The sequence below is a fragment of the Mercurialis annua genome, linkage group LG7 (genome assembly GCF_937616625.2).
Source record: "Mercurialis annua linkage group LG7, ddMerAnnu1.2, whole genome shotgun sequence".
NCBI lineage: Eukaryota > Viridiplantae > Streptophyta > Magnoliopsida > Malpighiales > Euphorbiaceae > Mercurialis > Mercurialis annua.
The window spans coordinates 48,144,438-48,163,500 of NC_065576.1; the positions used below are offsets into that span (position 1 = coordinate 48,144,438).

General features: G+C 34.9%; 3 protein-coding genes across 5 annotated transcripts; all 3 read left to right on the forward strand.

Annotated features, from left to right (window-relative positions):
* The first annotated feature begins 468 nt into the window (after nt 1-468).
* Nucleotides 469-6,953, forward strand: LOC126655232 (uncharacterized). The gene is made up of 6 exons (XM_050349301.2): nt 469-1,383; nt 1,492-1,600; nt 1,754-1,874; nt 1,990-2,742; nt 3,670-5,515; nt 6,117-6,953. Exons 1-6 carry the CDS (start codon nt 1,188-1,190, stop codon nt 6,539-6,541), a joined length of 3,450 nt encoding a protein of 1,149 aa, XP_050205258.1. The 5' UTR covers nt 469-1,187; the 3' UTR covers nt 6,542-6,953.
* Nucleotides 6,954-7,699: 746 nt separating this feature from the next.
* LOC126655436 (ATP-dependent DNA helicase Q-like 5) lies at nt 7,700-15,051 on the forward strand. Of its 3 annotated transcripts, none has more exons than XM_050349624.2 (19): nt 7,700-8,807; nt 8,943-9,052; nt 9,165-9,377; nt 9,480-9,558; nt 9,948-10,001; nt 10,108-10,182; nt 10,275-10,328; nt 10,511-10,555; nt 10,642-10,736; nt 10,812-10,935; nt 11,053-11,151; nt 11,438-11,493; nt 11,575-11,677; nt 12,259-12,387; nt 12,680-12,849; nt 13,030-13,054; nt 13,135-13,250; nt 13,565-13,904; nt 14,635-15,051. In XM_050349624.2, exons 1-18 carry the CDS (start codon nt 7,734-7,736, stop codon nt 13,650-13,652), a joined length of 2,709 nt encoding a protein of 902 aa, XP_050205581.1. In that variant the 5' UTR covers nt 7,700-7,733; the 3' UTR covers nt 13,653-13,904; nt 14,635-15,051. The 3 variants fall into 3 exon arrangements, with proteins under 3 accessions (XP_050205581.1, XP_050205580.1, XP_050205582.1); XM_050349623.2 differs by having other exon boundaries at nt 13,565-13,879; XM_050349625.2 differs by lacking the exon at nt 14,635-15,051 and adding an exon at nt 13,337-13,403 and having other exon boundaries at nt 13,565-13,654.
* A 1,548-nt stretch (nt 15,052-16,599) lies between these two features.
* On the forward strand, nt 16,600-19,029 carry LOC126655442 (uncharacterized). The gene is made up of 5 exons (XM_050349635.2): nt 16,600-17,055; nt 17,898-18,054; nt 18,298-18,348; nt 18,467-18,559; nt 18,669-19,029. The coding sequence occupies exons 1-5, from the start codon at nt 16,904-16,906 to the stop codon at nt 18,747-18,749; spliced, it is 534 nt and encodes a 177-aa protein (XP_050205592.1). The 5' UTR covers nt 16,600-16,903; the 3' UTR covers nt 18,750-19,029.
* Nucleotides 19,030-19,063: the final 34 nt, after the last annotated feature.

The following is a 19,063-nucleotide window of genomic DNA, read 5'->3' on the forward strand; positions in this document are numbered from 1 at the left end:
AATACCGAGTAATTTCCCGTTAGAAAAAAGCCGATATGTATACCGAAATATCCACTGTCTCGGTGTTCACATCAGAATTCTTTTGAAGAAAAATTGCTCAATGTATAAAATTATAAAAAATAAAAAATTAATGTCTAAATTTTTCAAAATTGAAAATTCCTATTAAACTAAAATTTGTGATTTTTTAGACAGTTAAGCCTTATTATTATAGTTAAACTCTTCGGACAAAAATATTAAAAATACTTAAAATAAATATTCTCTATGCTTCATCAAAATCAATTAATTTTATCTAATCACACTATAAATATTATACTAAACTGCTATTAATATAATTAATCTTTTCAAAAAAGTACAAACTATAATAAGGAAAAAAAATCTAAGAGAAAAAGAAAAAGAAAAAGCAAAAAATTAGAAATAAATAAATAAATGAAAGCTTGTTAAAGGAGGAAACAAGCAAAATCCAGCACCAAAAACAACACAGAATAGAAAAAAAAAAGAGAGCATAGTGAGAGGTTAGTTATTAGTATAATACACTACAAAATTTTCTAGTATAATTTTCTCTCATTTTCTCGGAGGAGAGAGAAAGCTAGAAACTTTTTTAATTTTTCCTAGTTTTTGTAATTAATATTCTGCTCCGATCTGCATACTAAAACCACCCATTAGATCCAACTTTACTACTAAACATTCTTGGCATTGTAATTACCATTTAAAGTTTGTTTCTTTTGTTTAATTTAAGATCTTATATTAATTTCAACAAGTTTTCAACTTGTTTTGAAGCTAATTTGACTTCAAGTCAAGCTGGTTTAGTTTAACTGAGCTTGAATTGGTGGGTAGTAATTTCAGTTTTTATGGTTGGTGGAAGTTGAAATTTTGAGTATGAATTTGTGGGTATGGGGTGGAGGTTGAAAAGTTGTGAAATTTCATGGTTTTTGGTACCATGGGATCATTAGGGTTTGTGGAGATTGTTGTGAGAAGTGATTAATTTTGGTTACCATGTTGGTTGAATTACTGTAAAGTTTGAGTCTTTTTGGAAGTTAATTTAGTTAGTGAAGCTGAAATTTTGAGTTCAAGGTTAGGTTTTTCTGTTTTTTCCCCCAAAAAGTTGAGAAATTTGGTTTGTGAAATGGGTGATTTTAGGTTAAGAAGTGAAAAGTATTGATTGGGAAGTTTTAGTTTGTAGTGGAGATATGCCTCCTTCTCCAGCATTGAGATATTCTCCGGGGAGGGATCCTAGAGGGGATAATCATAAGCGGGGTCGGAGTCTCGAAGGCGGTTTGGTTTTTAAGGGGAAGGATGATGATTTGGCTTTGTTCAATGAAATGCAGTCTAGAGAAAGGGAGGATTTTTTGCTGCAATCTTCTGATGATTTTGAAGATACATTTTGTAAGCTTCTGTTACTGAGTCTGACCAATAATCTATATATGTCTGTTTCTTTTGGCTGATGGTGTTGCTTTGTTTTTGGTTTCTTGACTTGGAAACTATTGTGTACAGCGTCGAAGTTGAGACACTTTTCGGATTTCAAGCTTGGAATTTCAGTTCCTGCGAGGGGAGAGAGTAGTGAAATGCTTAATGCCGATGGGGAGAAGAATGACTATGATTGGTGGGTTGTGATTTTCTTATTCTAATACTTTCTGAACTTTCAATTTATTATTGCTGATGATGAATTTATACTTGCATCAAGCATTTTTGGTTTTATACATGCTTTTCATAATTCTTGCTGATGATGAATTTCCCGGTGCTATTGATTTTTAAGGTTATTAACTCCTCCCGAGACTCCTCTTTTTCCTTCGTTGGATGATGAACCGCCACCAGTTAATGTCCCATCCAGGGGTAGAACTAGGAGCCAGCCTATTACCATATCAAGATCATCTACGGTAGGTCATTGTAGAACAGATTGCAATTATGTTTAATGGAATTTTACTAAATGTTCTATAGAAAAAAGTTTTATCTTCTCAATTTAACTGCTTATGAGAGTAAATGCATATGCAGATGGAGAAGAGTTATAGGAGCAGTAGAGGCAGTGCAAGTCCAAATCGCTTAAGTCCATCACCTCGGTCTGGTAACAGTTCTCTTCAATCCAGGGGAAGGCAGTCATTGGGACCTCATTCTAGCCCAACTCATAGTCAACGGCCTGTCACTCCATCACGCAGACCTTCCCCTCCACCGAGTAAAGCATCAACACCTGCTACAAGGTCTTCGACTCCAACTCCTAGAAGGACAAGCACTGGCTCTGGAACAAGGGGGGTTTCCCCTGTAGGAACAAGGGGAGTTTCCCCTGTAAGAACAAGCCGAGGGAACTCTGCATCGCCAAAGATAAGCGCGTGGCAATCAAATATCCCTGGTTTTCCTTCTGAAGTACCACCTAATCTTCGCACTTCCCTGGCAGATCGACCGGCGTCATACGTAAGGGGTTCCTCACCAGCATCCAGAAATGGCAAGGAGTCAGCTTCAAAATTTGGTAGGCAATCAATGTCTCCAACTGCTACTAGAAGTGTTAGTTCATCGCATAGCCAAGATCGAGATCGGGTTAGCTCACATAGTCGTGGATCTGTTGCCTCATCTGGTGATGATGATGTGGACTCGATGCAATCCATTCATGTGGGCAGCTTAGATCGTTTAGCTGCAAGGAAGACAAGTACATTTACAAATAATAGAACTATGGCAATTTCTAAGAAGTCAACGAGAATATCATCACCAAGTTCTGCTCCAAAGAGATCCTTTGACTCTGCACTTCGTCAAATGGTATTTTTTTGCTCCATTTTAGTTGAACCGTGTCCTTTATGATTGAACTTTAGAAGACATCTTCTTTTTGAAATGTCTAACTAGTATAAAAGTTTTAAAAATGTGCCTTTGGTTTGGTGGTTAACTGCAACTTAAGTTGTGTTTCCTAGAAATGATAATTTAAGCTGTTCATTATCCTGTTTTATGTTGCTCGACATTAACGTCACAAAATATGTTCTTAGGATTAGTAGCAATTAGCTTCTCTAGCATGATATTAATACTGAAATCTTATGGTAGTTTCTTCAGTACTAGAGTAACTGCACAAAAATTTAGATAGCTTGTGTAGCAATGATTCCATACTCAAGCTTATTTTCACAACCTTTCCCTTATAAGCAATGTTGCCAAAATCTAAAGCAACATCAAATGGATTCCGCCTTTGTCATCCTATTACTTAAATCTAAAACCAAAATGTGTAAACTAGTGTTCCTTGTAAGCAACTCCTACTATTAAGAATTTAAAAGTTAAGTCATAAGAAAGCCAACTCTAATTTTAAAGAAAATGCGAGACTGTGAGGCCTTTGTAAGTTCAAGCTCTCCCTATCTGAGATTATTCGAAAAATCTCCACCTTTTTTTAAAGAAAAGAAAAGGGTGGAACTTTTTTTTGAATATTGAACAAAATCAGCCTCTTTGTAACTGAGGAAAAATAAATAAGAAATGGATTCATTATAATAAGAAAGAATCAGAATAATTAAGCTGTCCTTTTTTTTTGTCCTATTGAAATTTTATCTGGAGTTTAGAGAGGTTATGCAGTTTATCAGAAACTCAAAACAGTCATACTTTTGAGGTCCCATTTAGATAGAGAAATTAAGATTTTCTGTACTTTCTTTGCCTGTTAATTTACAGTTATGAAGTGTTAGTATATTGATCCTTTTGCTTGATTATAATTAGGATCATCGGAAGAGTCCTCAGAACATGTTCAGACCACTCTTATCTAGTGTGCCCAGTTCAACATTCTATGTTGGAAAAGGGAATTCCGTACATCGTCCTTTGATATCCAGGAATTCGTCAGTTACCACAAGTAGCAACACAAGTTCTGATCAAGGTATCAATTTTGCGCATGATACTGAAGGGAGTGATCACCACCAGGAAGATGTGGCTATTGATAGTAGGAAAGCAACATATTTTAATGCTCAGGAAGAAGTGTTTTCCTTTGATAAGGTGGATGCTTTAAATAGGGATGTTAGGCATGAGACTGATGACGGTCCACTTCACTTTCGGGTTGGTAATGACTCTGAAGAGTTTAGGCACCAGGGGATTGAAATGGAAGTCAGTTATGAATCTGAGAATTTACACACAGCTGATTTTTCAGAAGTCGATAGTCACGAGAACACAAAAATTTGCACTGAATGTGGAAGCAGATATCGCTTCATTGAAATGGTGAAAAATGACTTAGATCTTTGTCCAGATTGCTGTAGACAAGACAATCTCATGGCTGTCACGAATTCAGAAACATCTTTAGTAGCTACAGAGAACTTCCACATGTTGTCTGCTAGTATTTCTGAAGAATGCAAATCATTTGATGAGCCTCCAACACAGCTGGCCGTGCACGGCTCCCTGTCACACGTTTTTGATGAGTTAGAGGAAAGAATTACCCGACAAGAACAAAATGCCAAGCATGGGCGAACTTCAAATCAAGAGCAAAGCCAGAGTTCCTCCCAAGAAAGTTCTCTTGCTAGGTCACTGGTGGAGGGAGATGAGCAGAGGATCAATAGCCATAGACGATCTGATAGTAACTCTGGTGCTCATGAATTGACGCAACCTAATGACCACAGAAGACTTAAAATGGATGTCTCGGAAGGTGCTGGCATATCTGTACTGCTTAAGAGGTCAAGCAGTAGCAAAGGTCCTGTTGTCCAGGCCAGGACTTTTATTGCCTCTACCATTTCATGTGATGATTTCTCTTACACTAAAGAGAGTGTAAACAGTTTGAGAAGCTCCATTGGACATGGCAGTAATTCTGCTTCATCTTCTATTGATTTCGGTTCAGCTAAGCAAGTAGAAACTCGTGTTCTGCGGCAGTTAAGTGGCAAGAAATCTGAGATGGAAAACTACAAATATGACAGACCTCAAAGTGCTGGGTCATCTTTTTCTGGAACTTCGAACCCAGCTTATCATGCTTTAGGTCTTGCAACAAGTACTCATGACGAGAACAGTGAGGCTTTTGTTGGTGATATTACACATGATCGAATAGAAGCAGAGACTGCAGCTTCTCGTGGAAATTTGGTGCCTTCAGAAAACACAGAAATTGACGAAATAGTAGCCGAGGAAGGTTCTCATAAAGAGATTGAGAATTATAGAATAACGGATGCTTCTACATCAGATGAATTGTGCCAGGCAGATAATATCCAATTAGAAGGAAATTTTGTATCTTCATTCCGAAATCATGAAGAAGAGGAAGATGATTTGCCAAACAATATAAGCAGTTCAGACATAGAAACATCGATTATTCCTCCAGATCCTCATGTAGAAATCGACCATACCATGTTGAACACTAGTCTTGATGGACTAAACAACGCGGGGATTCCCACACATAGTTCTTTAGCCTCAATATCAGAAATAGAGACCGAGAACTATGGTCAAAGCAGTCCTGGCTCAGAAAACGACGATGTCTCTGAAAATTTAAAAAGAACAGTAAAAGAAATTCAGGACATCTCAGTCCCTCTACCATCAGACAAGGATGACTCTGCATCTATCCTGGAGAATAACATCTCGGATCATGGGCATGGCATATCGGGTATGTTTATTATTGCATTTTCAACCAAATTTATCCATGTTATGTGTAGCTAAATTGACTTGAACACAAATCGCTGGTGAATGTGATTATTCTGCATATATTTACAGGAGTGCATTTTGTTCAAATCGACCTGAACTGCACCAAAATTTTAATTTTTTTAAACTGAACTGAATCACCAGTCAGTTCGGTTTGCAGTAAAATTAAATTGATGTTTTTTACTCCAAAAACCGAACCGAAAAACTGAATTGATGTTTTTTGGTTTGGTTTGGTTTTAGCATACCCATTGCTATGTAGCACGGATATGGATACACGAAAACGAGACACGTGGACATGAACACGGAGAAACAGTGTTAAGTTAATGTTTCCTATGTTAATATTGAAGTGTCGTGTTCGAAACACCAAACTTAGGCGCCTAGTATCGCATATGACTATTTTTGCACTTTCAAAGATAGATTCTGCAATCACATGTTAGTCTCTTGTACTAGTATCTATAGAATGATGTTTTGCAGTTGCCATGTGGGTGTAGCAAATCTTATGCTAACTCCAATTTTAACGTGGGAAATCCAGTTTGATTCTCTGACAAATTCTTTGCTTGTGACAGATGATTCAACTATAATGATTCATAGAGGAAGCAAGGCAAGAAGCTTAACCCTGGAAGAAGCAACCGATACAATACTATTTTGTAGCTCCATTGTCCACGATCTGGCCTACAAGGCTGCAACGATAGCCATTGAGAAACAAGACTCGGGACCTCTAGAAGGTTCTAGACCAACTGTTACGATTCTCGGGAAGTCCACGGCTGATAGAAAGGATTCACGAAGCAGAACTGCTGGAAAACGTACACCATCAAAATCCCCGAAAGTGAAACAGAAACATATGGAGTTGGGTATAAAGTCGCCATCTAAGAAAACCGAGAATGACGAAAATGTCAATGGAGCAATGGTACGAAACGTCGGCCTTCCTAATAACATGGACTGTACAAAGCCTCCAAAGCTGGAATCCAAGTGTAATTGCACAATAATGTGACAAGTGTTTTTTTACTATTCATATCCGCCCCCGGGCGCTGACATGGTCCTCCACGGAACTTTGCTACTCACTACCAGCCCACATGGAGAAGAAATTAACTGAGTGAATGTATGTTATTAGATACTTTTATTGTTTTGATGTGTTTGAAGGGCTGGTTACAAATTTATTTGTAAGAATCACCACCAATATGTTGGTGACATAATTGTAAAGTTTTTTTACTTTTTGAAATTTGTTTAGTAGGTTGATATTAGTGAAAAGGCAGTGGAGAGTTTGTGTTTGTTCCTGCTCCATTTTGCCACATTCTTGTTAGGTATTCCTCAACTTTGATTCAAGTCCTTGGTTAGAGAGAGTGTGAATCAAATCAAATCATTCTTATTTATTAGTATTATTAAAATTTCCATTTTTGCTTTAACTTCATATTATGTCTTCTAGAATTTCAAGATTAAAAATATATTTTGTTATTGTACCATAACTTGCTAAAATATATAAAAATAATTTAAGATTACTACTATATTAAAAAATTAAAATTTGAGGATTACTTATTTCAAAAAAATATTTAAACTCTGACTAGACAAGTCATTTCATAGGAAAAAGATACGAGAGAACTAAATTATAACCATTCACCAACGATATAAATATTAATTTGATTCCAACTTGTACATGATGGATAATTAACATCAAAATTAACTTTTTTGTTAATTAGTCCTTTGAACTATTTAAATTTTATCAATTAGAATAACCCTTTGTATTGTTCAATTTTAGTGTAGAATTAATTTGGTAATTAATTTGACATTAACATGATCGATTCTATAAAACTTAAAATATAGAGTTACTAAATGAATTTTTGAATAATTCATACACAATTATATTCATTTGAACCAAACGCTCTATAGATGCATTAATTTTAAAAATAATAATAAGGGGCTAATATCTAAAAATTTATATTAAACAATAAAAATTAATAAATTAAGGGGGCAAATTGATATCATTTTCTCATTACATATAATTTTCAAGTGGTAAATTTATATTTAATCTGATCCTCCCTGGCTTGTCTAAGCATGAACGGGCTTGGCCCAGCCCCACATAAAAATCTAAACAAGGGCATATCAGACATTCTTTCTAACATCTTGGCGGGAAAATGTCGATCATATATGTAGTAGGGTTTAGTCGAATTTATAATTTTCCCTCCAAAATGGATTCCGACACCGACTCCGACGGTTCTCACATCTCCGCCACTCCACCTCCGCCTTCTCCTCCACCGCCACCTCCACCACGACCTTTACCTTCTTCTCACAAATCCAAAACCAAACTCAAATCCAACTCCACTTCAAAAAAACCACCTCCTAAACCGGAACCTGTACCAGAACCGGAACCCGAACCATACATTTCACCGGTCTCCACCTTCCCGTTCCAAATCCGTCACCGTTTCGTTCAAAACCATAGTTCTTCTCCGCTTTCCATTGAAACCCTACCCGCCGGTTACTTCTCAAAATCAGCCTCGTTCACAAAATTAAAAAAATCGTCTCTCAATTTCGAGCCAATCGAAAACAATCCTGGCCGTTCATCGTCTTCCGATTGTGTTAATCAAGAAGTTAAAGCCAGCAGTCTCTTAAAGAAGAAGCATCATCTCAATTTAATCGGAGGTAGCGCGCCGTTACCGCCGCCGGCAAAGCTGCGGAAATGCAGTAACGGCAGTGAAGGTAATTTCGTCAAACTTAACATCAATCGAAATTTTAATAACCGTAAGTTTATGAACAAGAAGAGAACCACAACTAGGTCATCTTATAGAAGAAAAAGTTATAAAAAAAGGAATGATAAAAATGGCGGCGGTGATGATGAGGAGGGCGAATTGGTCTCGAGAATTATACGTGGAGAACAGGAGGCGGTGAAGGAGGGCGATAAGGCGGTTGATGAGTCGGTTTCTGCTGTGAGAAATGAGGGTTCGGATGAGAATTTGGTGAAATTGTTGAATGTGATGTATGGTTATGATTCGTTTAGAGAGGGGCAATTGGAAGCTATTAGAATGGTACTTGATGGGAAGTCTACCATGTTGGTTTTACCGACGGGTGCTGGTAAATCTCTTTGTTATCAGATACCGGCTGTTATTTTGGAGGGGATTACGTTGGTTGTGAGTCCATTAGTAGCTTTAATGATTGATCAGTTTAAACATCTGCCTAGCGCCATACGTGGTGGTCTTTTGTGCAGTAGTCAGACTGCCGAAGAGGCTGCTGAGACCCTCAGGTTAGTCCAAGAAGGCACCATAAAGGTGAGTTTTTGTAAGGCATCATGGCATGTTTCTGAATTGCCAATTGCTTAATACATTTATATTGTATGTTAATGCATTGTTTTTTATTGCTTATCAGGTGTTTTGTTATGATATGCTGTTTTTATTGCTTATCAGGTGCTTTTTGTTTCACCGGAGAGGTTTTTAAATACTGAATTCTTGTCGTTTCTTTCTGCCACTTGTGTATCACTTCTTGTTGTAGATGAAGCTCATTGTATTTCAGAATGGTTAGCCTTTTATGTTGTATCTTTTCGTTTTGTTTATTTAGCTAATCCTCTTGTATTCATTTCAGTCATCTGGTCATGCACTAACTTATTCGAATGGTTAACATGTCAATAGGTCTCATAATTTCCGGCCCTCATACATGCGGCTCAGGGCATCTTTACTTTGTTCTAGTCTCAAAGTTGGATGCATTCTAGCAATGACTGCAACTGCCACTACCACAACTTTAAATTTTGTCATGTCTTCATTAGATATTCCTTCCTCCAATCTTGTTCAAAACTCTCAGTTGAGGGATAACCTAAAATTATCTGTTTCTTTGAGTGGAAATAGGTATATTTACATGGTTCTTTCTAAGCTTTGATTTTTCTTTTTAGATTGATTAATTTAAGTGAACTTATACCATGTCATTGACTAATGTCCTATATTTAATAGAATGAAAGATTTGCTGATGTTGATCAAGTCTTCACAGTTTAAGGAGGTCAAGAGTATCATTGTGTATTGCAAATTTCAGGTAATCTATTATAAACACTTATTTCTTGTTCGTTCCTAATGGTTTGTTCAAAGTCATTTTGTAATTCCTACTGCATCAAATTAGATTGTCTTAGTCTTTATCCAAACAAGGTTATCTCATTAAATGGCTGAGGTTTTTGACTCGATTATAACTTTATTAGATGAAAAGGGCTGTCTCACCTGGCACGCGTTTATTTTAATAACAATGCATTGCCTAGAACGTAAATTTTACTTGCAGTAGACTTGTATCTACTATATATGGGTATCATGATACATTTCCAAATAATTGCACACGAATGTAAATTTACTAGCATGGGCCTTTCTGTTAAAAACTATTGAAAATTTAATAGCAGTCAGTGATGTTTAACATTGCATGTTCGCCTTTTGCAGTTTGAAACTGATATAGTAAGCAGATATTTATGTGATAACAATATATGTGCAAAGGTTAGTTCTATAAACATAAATCGCATATTTTATAATTGCTTCATATCATTGTTGTCAAAAAAGAACTGATAATTTGTAATTTTACTATGTTTCTATATATATCTAGAGCTACCACAGTGCTATTCCTTCTAGGGAACGTGCTCGTACACAGGAATTATTCTGCTCTAACAAGATTAGCGTGGTGAGAAGTTTTGTTCATTTCTTTACATTTACTCATAATTCGATGTAGTGACTGTCATTTCTATAATTTCTGACTTGAATGTGTAAATAAAGGTTGTCGCAACAGTAGCATTTGGCATGGGGCTTGACAAAAGAGATGTTGGAGCTGTAAGAACATAAGCTGTACTCTCATTTTTGTGGTTTCTCTACAATTACTATAGCATTTCCTAATTGAGATTAAATGGCTACATGTTTAGCTGCCCTCTGAGGAGCATCTTTGCAACTACCATATGTATGCCTTTCTCTGAATTCATCATTATAGAGCAGTGATTTTTGGAATTATGTTTTAGGTAATTCATTATAGTCTGCCAGAAAGCTTGGAAGAGTATGTTCAGGTCAAAGTCTGTTCCTTCACAGTATTTGCTAGAAGATATGTTCTGCATGATGTTTCACTCAATGAAATTAATCTCTTGCTTTTTAGGAGACCGGACGTGCTGGACGGAATGGAAAATTGTCCTACTGCCATCTCTTTTTTGATGATTCCACTTACTACAAGCTTCGAAGTCTTATGCACAGGTGCAGAAATTTTCTTTTGTTTACAGGTTCTATAATATAAATATCTGGAGCTGATTTATGATTTTGTATTCTTAGTGATGGGATAGATGAATATACTGTAAGCAAGTTTCTAACTGCAGTGTTTACCAACTGCACATGTGGGACTATTTGTTCAATAATTAAAGATTCTGCATCTCGAACATTTGATATGAAAGAAGAGGTACATACCATGTACATGCCTACTCTAATAAATTTGAGGTGTAGCCACCTTAATTAATATAAGAATTTCTCTGGCTTTTTTTTTAGTTAAAGAGCCACATTTATTTTATTTTGGCAGGTAATGGTTACACTTTTAACACAGTTGGAGTTAGGTGAAGTGCAGTACTTGCGTCTACTGCCAGAGCTAAATGTAACTTGCACTTTGAATTTCTATAAGGTTGGTTGAAATTGCAGTTTGAAATTATCACATTTGGTATGTAATCGACTCCTTTATTGTGCTTTGACAGCATAATTAGTCTATTTAAAAACATACAAGCCTCTTGAATCTGATAATTATTAGCTTCAAAGGGTTCTCTGTCTACTATAGTGTCAAGATATTTCAGTCTTTTATGATTGATTTATTCTAAGTCGTCCTAGTAGATTGTGGTCTTTAACTCGCAAAATTATTTGTTTGTTATCATTCATGGTATTCATTTATTTACCCATCAGATATGTAAATGCAGACTGCCCCAGGGCTGCTGGCTGACAAGGATATAGTTGTTTCAGCAATTCTGAAGAAGTAAGTAGTTATGATTTGTGACTAAATGGTAAGATTACATTATTTCCAAGTCTAAGATAATTTTTTTTAATAATGTTATAGGTCTGAATCAAAGCAAGGGCAATATGTGTTCGACATACCTACTGTTGCGAACAGTATCGGGGTTACAACTGCTGAACTATCAAATCACTTGCAGAATCTAAAGGTTTTAGTTATGAATGCAACCCATGCTTTCATTTCCTCTTGTCAGTGCTATGATACTGTAATGTAGCTACCAGAAATTGACCATCAATCTACTAATAGAAAGTTAGTAGAATTGCTTTAGTCACCTGAGAGAAGAAAATGACTACTATCCTGAATCTGATGTCAATTTTGCAAGAAGTCTGACAGTTGGATGTACTTGGAAAATTGCCTTCTAAGGTCAAATCTTATGAATCAATCCTGACGATGGTCTGAAACTGAAATGATCATACTCACGGTGTCCTTTATTGGTAGAATATCATTATCTTTTACTGGTAATTTCTGAAAATAGTGTTCTTTAATTGGAACAAAGTCAACAAACAGAATTTACACCACAGTGAGCAACTGAGCATTCACCTTAGCAATTCCTGTAATTTTTTACCTTTCTTGGATTTTTAATTTGAAATTATCACCTTTTCAGAAAAAAATTCCTAACATGCCACTGTAATCTTCAGATTGGTTATTACAGATAAAACTAAATTTATTGTTTGTATAGAGTGGTAGCTATAAAACTCTTCTTTTAACTTGTTCCTGTGATTTTTTCAGTTGAAGGGAGAAGTAACGTACGAGGCTAAGGATCCGGCTTTTTGTTATTCAATTGTGGAAGTTCCTGGGGATTTTTGCTCTCTCTCATCCCATCTTACAAGATGGTTATCAGAGATTGAATGTCTTAAGGTAATTGGCTCTTACGCTTTTGGCTTTGGAATATATTTCTCTGTGACAAGCTGACAACACGATTAATTGATACTAGTGTAAGTTGGTGATGAACTTAAAACTCATTATGGCCACCAGAAACAGAGTCACTAGTTTTCAAATCATCTTTCAATAATAGCCATTAGATCATTTCATCACTGTCTGAGTTAATAAAAAATTAGACACTGTCCTTTTTTTTTTTTTAATGTTGAGTGGGAAGTGTTCTGTTTCTTCTTAATCTATAAATAATTTATAGTTGGTTTTATAAAATCAGGTCAGAAAGTTAGATGCAATGTACAATGCTGCAGTTTTTTCTATAAACAAGTGTGACAAGATGCAAGGTTGCAGTGATGCCGACCATACACCTTGTTTGCAGAGAAAGATTTTGGATTACTTCAAAGATGATAGTGGATGTGATATCTCAAATAAGATGCGTCAAAGTAGGTAAGCTAAGACCCTTTTTGCCTACACCAACCAAGAGCAAATCAGAAATGAATAGCAGGGTTCTTATATACTAAGATTAAAATCAAACATTTAGCCTTGTTTATTCATATAATATGATTTTTCCTATTATTGGAGTATTTTTGTATCATAACACTGCTTATAAAATTAAACTTTTTGCAGCCCATATTTGCGAGCAGATATAAAGGTATGAATTTGCTCAAATTGATTCATATTACTAAAATAAACTCAGAGTGTGTTGAAAGCCTTTGTTTTTTTGGTATACAGGTTTTTCTGCAGAGCAACTCACATGTTAAATTTACCCCCAGATCCATAGCAAGGATAATGCATGGCATTCCTAGCCCAGCCTATCCATCTGCAACTTGGTCAAAAACTCATTTCTGGTATTTTGGAAATTTAACTACCTATTCTTCTCTGTCATCTCGATAATTTCACTTAATCCTGTGATGTTTGATGTCATTTATCTCAGGAAGACACATTAGAACCGGGAAATTATACATAAAAGACAATATTTTTCTTCTATTAGTATTCAATTGGTATAGTTAGCAATCCCGGCTTAGTTAGTCCTTTTTTCCGTGTTATAAATGTAGCATTATAGTCCTTTGGATTTGTTTATTAGCAACATAATACTTTGAGCTGATGACTCCTAACTCACCGTATCGTTGAGCTGAATCTTTTCTGATTTGTATCATTGCAGGGGAAGGTATAGTGAGGTAGACTTCCAAGTCCTTATAGAAGCTGCACAGATGGAATTAATGAAATCTGCTGGAAAAGAAGCAACCTAACGTTTGAATTCTCGATATGCTGTCGTATAAAACTATAGGAGGCATAATAATTGAAGGGCGTGTCATAATTGGAACTCTCATTGGTTAATCAAAGGCATTGCTCTTGCTCTTGCTGAGCAGATTTCTTTTAGATTATGAGAAGCAGAACTTAATTTGTTTCCATGCAGAGCTTTATTGACGGTGAATTGGTGATTAGAATTGCAATTTACAGAAGGAGAATAAATCAAGTAAGCATGCTTTAAATTATTGCAGGTGGGTTGCTATAAGTCCTATTTTTGTTTTGTGAGGTTTCATGAATATTCAACAACATTTCATTTTTGAACAAAGGGTAAACGCGCCCCCTGAACTTGTGACATAGGGTCATCTAACCCAATTTATACTTTTTTTAGCAACTAACCCCAAAACTCTTCATTTTTGGGTCAAATAACCCCATAATTTATATTTTTATTTTAAAAAATAGATTTAAAATAATTATATCGCAACAATTAGAGAAATATCTAATTACTTTTTTGCATCCTTCGCCTCCGATTTATATTTTACACATTTTAAAAATATAATTATGGGTTATTTGACCCAAAATTGAAGAGTTTTGGGGTTAGTTGCTCAAAAAAGTATAAATTGGGTTAGATGACCCCGTGTCACAAGTTTAGGGGGCGCGTTGACCCTTTGCTGTTTCATTTTTACCCTTTTAATTTGGCGCATGATATAAAAAATGTTCAAATTGGTGGTTTTGGACAAATAAACCCACAATTTGGCCAAGATGTGTCATTTTACTCAAAACTTGCCAAAAAATGGATATTGTTAATATATGTTGGGTCATTTTTAGAAATTTTGGGGTAAAATAATCTAATTTTACGAAGTTGTGTGTTTATTTGTCCAAAACCACCAACTTAGACATTTTTGTTGTTTTGTGTCATATTGGATTGGTGAAATGAACATTTGTTGAATGAATTTTAATGAAATTCGTTACATATAATTGCAGAGTTATGCTCATTTGGATTTTCAAGTGATCATGGAGGAAGCTGCAAAGACCGACAGGTTAATGATTTTTGAAACATCAAGTTCTTGATTGAAAAATCAAGCAATTAAGGTTTTCGATAGTAAGATTAGTGTATTTATTGTCGTATTAGTGGTATGATTAGTTTATTGGTTGGGTAAGTTGATAATGACGTGAAGCTGAAGGAATCTGGATTATGCTTAGGTTTCTTTTATTTAGTAAATCATATCTTATAAAATTAGGTCAAAAATAACTCAATAGAGACTGAATTCAACTTGTTTAATTGCTCTGTACCGTACGCAAGGTGATGTCGTGACTTGTGAAAAAACTTGAAACTTATGAGAGATTCTTTTATTTCTCAATATCAAATGGAAAAATAGCTAGTCAAACCTTAAAATTTTATTCTTTATTATGGGTATTTAGCACAGCTTTTCCTTTTGTTTTAAAAAAGAAAGTTTGTACATTAAATTTTATACAATAATATAAAAGAAAATTAGAAGAAAAAAAAACTATGAAATGAAACTCATCTTAAAAAGTTATTTTCAGAATATATATGCCAAATGGGATGTTAAAAGTGCTCGGTCTCACAGCTTTTTAAGAGCCATTTAGAAGGTATTGTTTTAAGATTTTCTATATAAAAAGAGAAGTTTTATGTCTGAAATGTTAAGTGTCCAAAACATTTTAAAAATTGGACACTATCTTTGGTGAAGGAGCAAAAGTGAATAAACTGTTTTGGAAAATGGATTAAAGGGACGATTGACCAATTCTTACCTTCAAGTTCATTTGGTTTGTGGCATTTTTAGCCTCTGCTAGGCAAATCAGCTTACGCCAACAATTAGAGAATTAGACTATTATGAGAAAAAGAAAAATAAATAGCATTATTATAAGAATTGATTGTAAATTAAAGGATTAATTTTATAAAAAAATCATGATCTTTACACGAAGTTTTATTTTAATCGCGATTTTTAAAAGTTGTTACATAAAACCATAAACTTTTATTTTTTTCAAATCTATCACCAAATTAATTTTCATTATATTTTTGCTGATGTGGCAACCGGAATCCGGCAGATTTGAAAAAAAATGGAAGGTAAAAAATACGCCGAAAAAAATCGGTGATAGATTTGAAAAAAAAATAAAAGGTCATTTATATGGCAGCTTTTAAAAGTCGTGATTAAAATGAAAGTTCGTGATTTTTAATGGAATTAACCCTAAATTAAGTCACAAAATTTATTGTTTTTTATAATTATCATTATAATATTAAGTTTTAATTTTAACATGCTAATTTGTAATTTTTGACAATTTAAAACAAACATATTTTGGTCAATATGGACACCAGAAAATAAAAGTTTCTAATATACTTTTAGCGTCTGTATCAAAAATTCAAGACTTATCCCCTTAAAATCCCCCCACCTTTTACCCTCAATTCATTTGCAGTCTTACGTTGTAAAACCACCAAATATACCCAAATTACGACCTTTCACTTTCAATTGCACCCTCAAGCATTAAATTGACCTCTTTTCACTTAAAAAATGTTCAAATCAATACTTTATATTTTAGCATATATTTTAAAATAGGACATAATATTTTATTTAAAATAAAAATAAACCTATTTTTTCAAGTGAAAAGAGATCAATTTAATGCTTGAGGGTGCAATTGAAAGTGAAAGGTCGTAATTTGGGTATATTTGGTGGTTTTGCAACGTGAGGGTACAAACGAATTGGGGGTAAAAGGTGAGGGTTTTTTAAGGAGATAAGCCAAAATTCAATGTTATTTTAGAAGACGATTGTCGGTATCTGATGGTAAATTAAGAACTAAAATTCAAAATTAATTTTTCTTTTGATAATTGAAAAGGAATGCATTTGCGGAAAAATTTAAACCACTGACTTTAACGGTTTACTGCCGAGCACTTATGTAATATTATTGAGAAGAGTTGAGAGATCCGAATCCTGAGAATGGGTTGAGGGGTATATTCGAGACATCATTTTAAAGAAATAGAAGGCACATTCATTTGTTTGAGTGCAAGAGAAAGTATAGCAAAGACCGTTAGCTCAAAACATTTCCAATTCCAAATACTACAAATCAACAAAATTAATCAAACCAATTATTCCTTAAATAACAACAACATTCTTCCTCTATTTAAACCAATCCTTAATCCATTCTTTAATTTTCTACAAGATTTTCTTGAATTTCTTTTGTGAAAAGGAAAAATTGGAAGAATAATCTTCATTTTGGTATTGGGTATTGAATTACAGAGATGGGGGATGTTGATACAGAATCTGGGTCGTCTTCATCGTCTTTGAATGACCCGGTTTCTTCATCTGGGTCGTTCATTTTCACCAATTATCCTCTGGTTGCTGCTCTTGTTGCCTTTGCTCTTGCCCAATCCATCAAACTCTTCACTTCTTGGTAATTCAATGCACTTTTCTTCTTTTATTTCCATTTTTATTGAAAATTTCAATCATTTCTTGCATTTTTAAGAAATGTAGGATCTTTTGGGATCTGGGTTTCTTGATTAAATAAATTGATTTAATTCTGGTGGTGATTTGAGATTCCTGGAATTATGCTTTTTTTATCATTCAGGGGTGTCTTCTTGACCGCTAAACTATATAATGAGATGATACACATACACTAATGTTAAGTTAGGTAGCACGGACTAGGATACGGAGAAATGGTGTTATTTTAAGGTTTCCTATGTTAAAAATGAAGTTGTGTCCAAAATGCCGAGTTCCCGACACGTTTCTGAAACAAGAAACGTTGATTGAATGAAATGTCCGTGCTACCTAGATGTTAAGTCATTGGCCCAACTTTTCAGTCTTTAAGCACTTGTTTCCAGCAACTTTGATCATAATCTGAATCACAATGTAGAATCTCAGTAAACTCTTGGTAAAGCAACCTTTCATGAGAACCTATTGATGTTATGGATGCAACTCAATGCTACACGGAAACTTCTTGAGTTTTATTTCCGTTTTCAGAAATGCTTCTAAAACTTCAAAACTTTATATCTATATGTTATAACCTATCGTAAAAAAATGTGGTTGTTTCCTGTATCGGCATTTTCCATTTCTGGGCTATATAGATACCAACTTAATTGTTTGCTTTTGTTCAATGGCTTTGGTCTAGTGAAGAAGCCTTTGCCTCCAGTTTGCTTTGATATCTTTCTTAATATTCGTGAAGAAATGTTTCCGATTACTGATTTTTTTTATTAGTTTTATTACTGTATAATGTCTTAACCTTCCCTAGATTGGCAGGTATAAGGAAAAGCGATGGGATTTCAAGCAACTTATCGGATCCGGTGGAATGCCATCTTCTCATTCCGCCACTGTTACTGCACTTGCCATATCAGTCGGGTTCCAAGAAGGCTTTGGCGGATCATTATTTGCCACTGCATTGATCTTAGCTTGTGTTGTAAGAAACTTTCATGACTCTAAATTTACATCCATGTTGCACGGAAAATTTCCGCGTTTTATTTCTGGAAGTACTTTTGAAAGTCTGAAACTTATATATATAACATAGTAAAAGATATCATTTTGTCGTTTCCCGCTTTGGCATTTCAACTTCCATTGTTTCCATGCAATATAGATGTATAGTAACTAAGCAGTAAATATATATGTTAGAACTATCTTTTTATGTGGAGAATTTTGTGGGCAGGTGATGTATGACGCGACTGGTGTAAGACTACAAGCTGGACGGCAAGCAGAGGTTTGACGTTTCGCCTACTCTTTGTCCTGCTCCTACAACTTTTTTCCTTTGTTTCTCTCTACGATAGGTGACATTGACTTGTTCACCTGGTTTCATATATTAAAATGGCACTATTTAGGTGTTGAATCAAATTGTATATGAGCTACCTGCTGAGCATCCTCTGGCTGAGAGATTACCTCTGAGAGAACTTCTTGGTCACACCCCTACTCAGGTCTCTACATTTATTTCCCCATTTTGTTTTTGAATCACCTTTTATATGAATGCAATATCAAATTGTTATAGTTACATCATTCCACGATCTAATTTACTCTTTATTTTAGGTTATTGCCGGTGGTTTGCTGGGAATTACAACAGCTATTATTGGCCATTTTGTCGCTAGAACGGCGAGCAGTCAAAGTTGATGCATAAGAAAGTCACACCCGTCTTGCAGCGCATTTGATAGTGAAAGTTCTGCTCACACAAAAAGAAAGACTTGAAGTTTGAATGCCGAGTTTGTTCTTCTATAACTTGGCATATTCTTCAAGTGAACTTACCATATGTTCATTCTATTGGTAATATTTTAGACATGTAATCTGGTTGATTGCAGTATATGCTGTAATGTTCATGTCTGTTGCATATACCAAACCCCGACAAGCATACAATTCTAGGAAAATGCAATGAAAATTACAGGAATTAGGCTAACTTATCTTCTTATGGTGTGAAAAATCTTTCGTAT

Bases quoted from the DNA above. Each gene is read 5' to 3' on its own strand.
- LOC126655232 (XM_050349301.2), top strand. From the start codon at position 1,188: ATGCCTCCTTCTCCAGCATTGAGATATTCTCCGGGGAGGGATCCTAGA. The intron at 1,384-1,491 runs GTAAGCTTCTGT...TATTGTGTACAG, and splicing joins TGATTTTGAAGATACATTTT to CGTCGAAGTTGAGACACTTT. The intron at 1,601-1,753 runs GTGGGTTGTGAT...TTGATTTTTAAG, and splicing joins GAGAAGAATGACTATGATTG to GTTATTAACTCCTCCCGAGA.
- LOC126655436 (XM_050349624.2), top strand. From the start codon at position 7,734: ATGGATTCCGACACCGACTCCGACGGTTCTCACATCTCCGCCACTCCA. The intron at 10,002-10,107 runs GTTAGTTCTATA...ATATATATCTAG, and splicing joins ATAACAATATATGTGCAAAG to AGCTACCACAGTGCTATTCC. The intron at 11,678-12,258 runs GTTTTAGTTATG...TGATTTTTTCAG, and splicing joins ATCACTTGCAGAATCTAAAG to TTGAAGGGAGAAGTAACGTA.
- LOC126655442 (XM_050349635.2), top strand. From the start codon at position 16,904: ATGGGGGATGTTGATACAGAATCTGGGTCGTCTTCATCGTCTTTGAAT. The intron at 18,055-18,297 runs GTAAGAAACTTT...TTTTGTGGGCAG, and splicing joins CATTGATCTTAGCTTGTGTT to GTGATGTATGACGCGACTGG. The intron at 18,349-18,466 runs GTTTGACGTTTC...GGCACTATTTAG, and splicing joins AAGCTGGACGGCAAGCAGAG to GTGTTGAATCAAATTGTATA.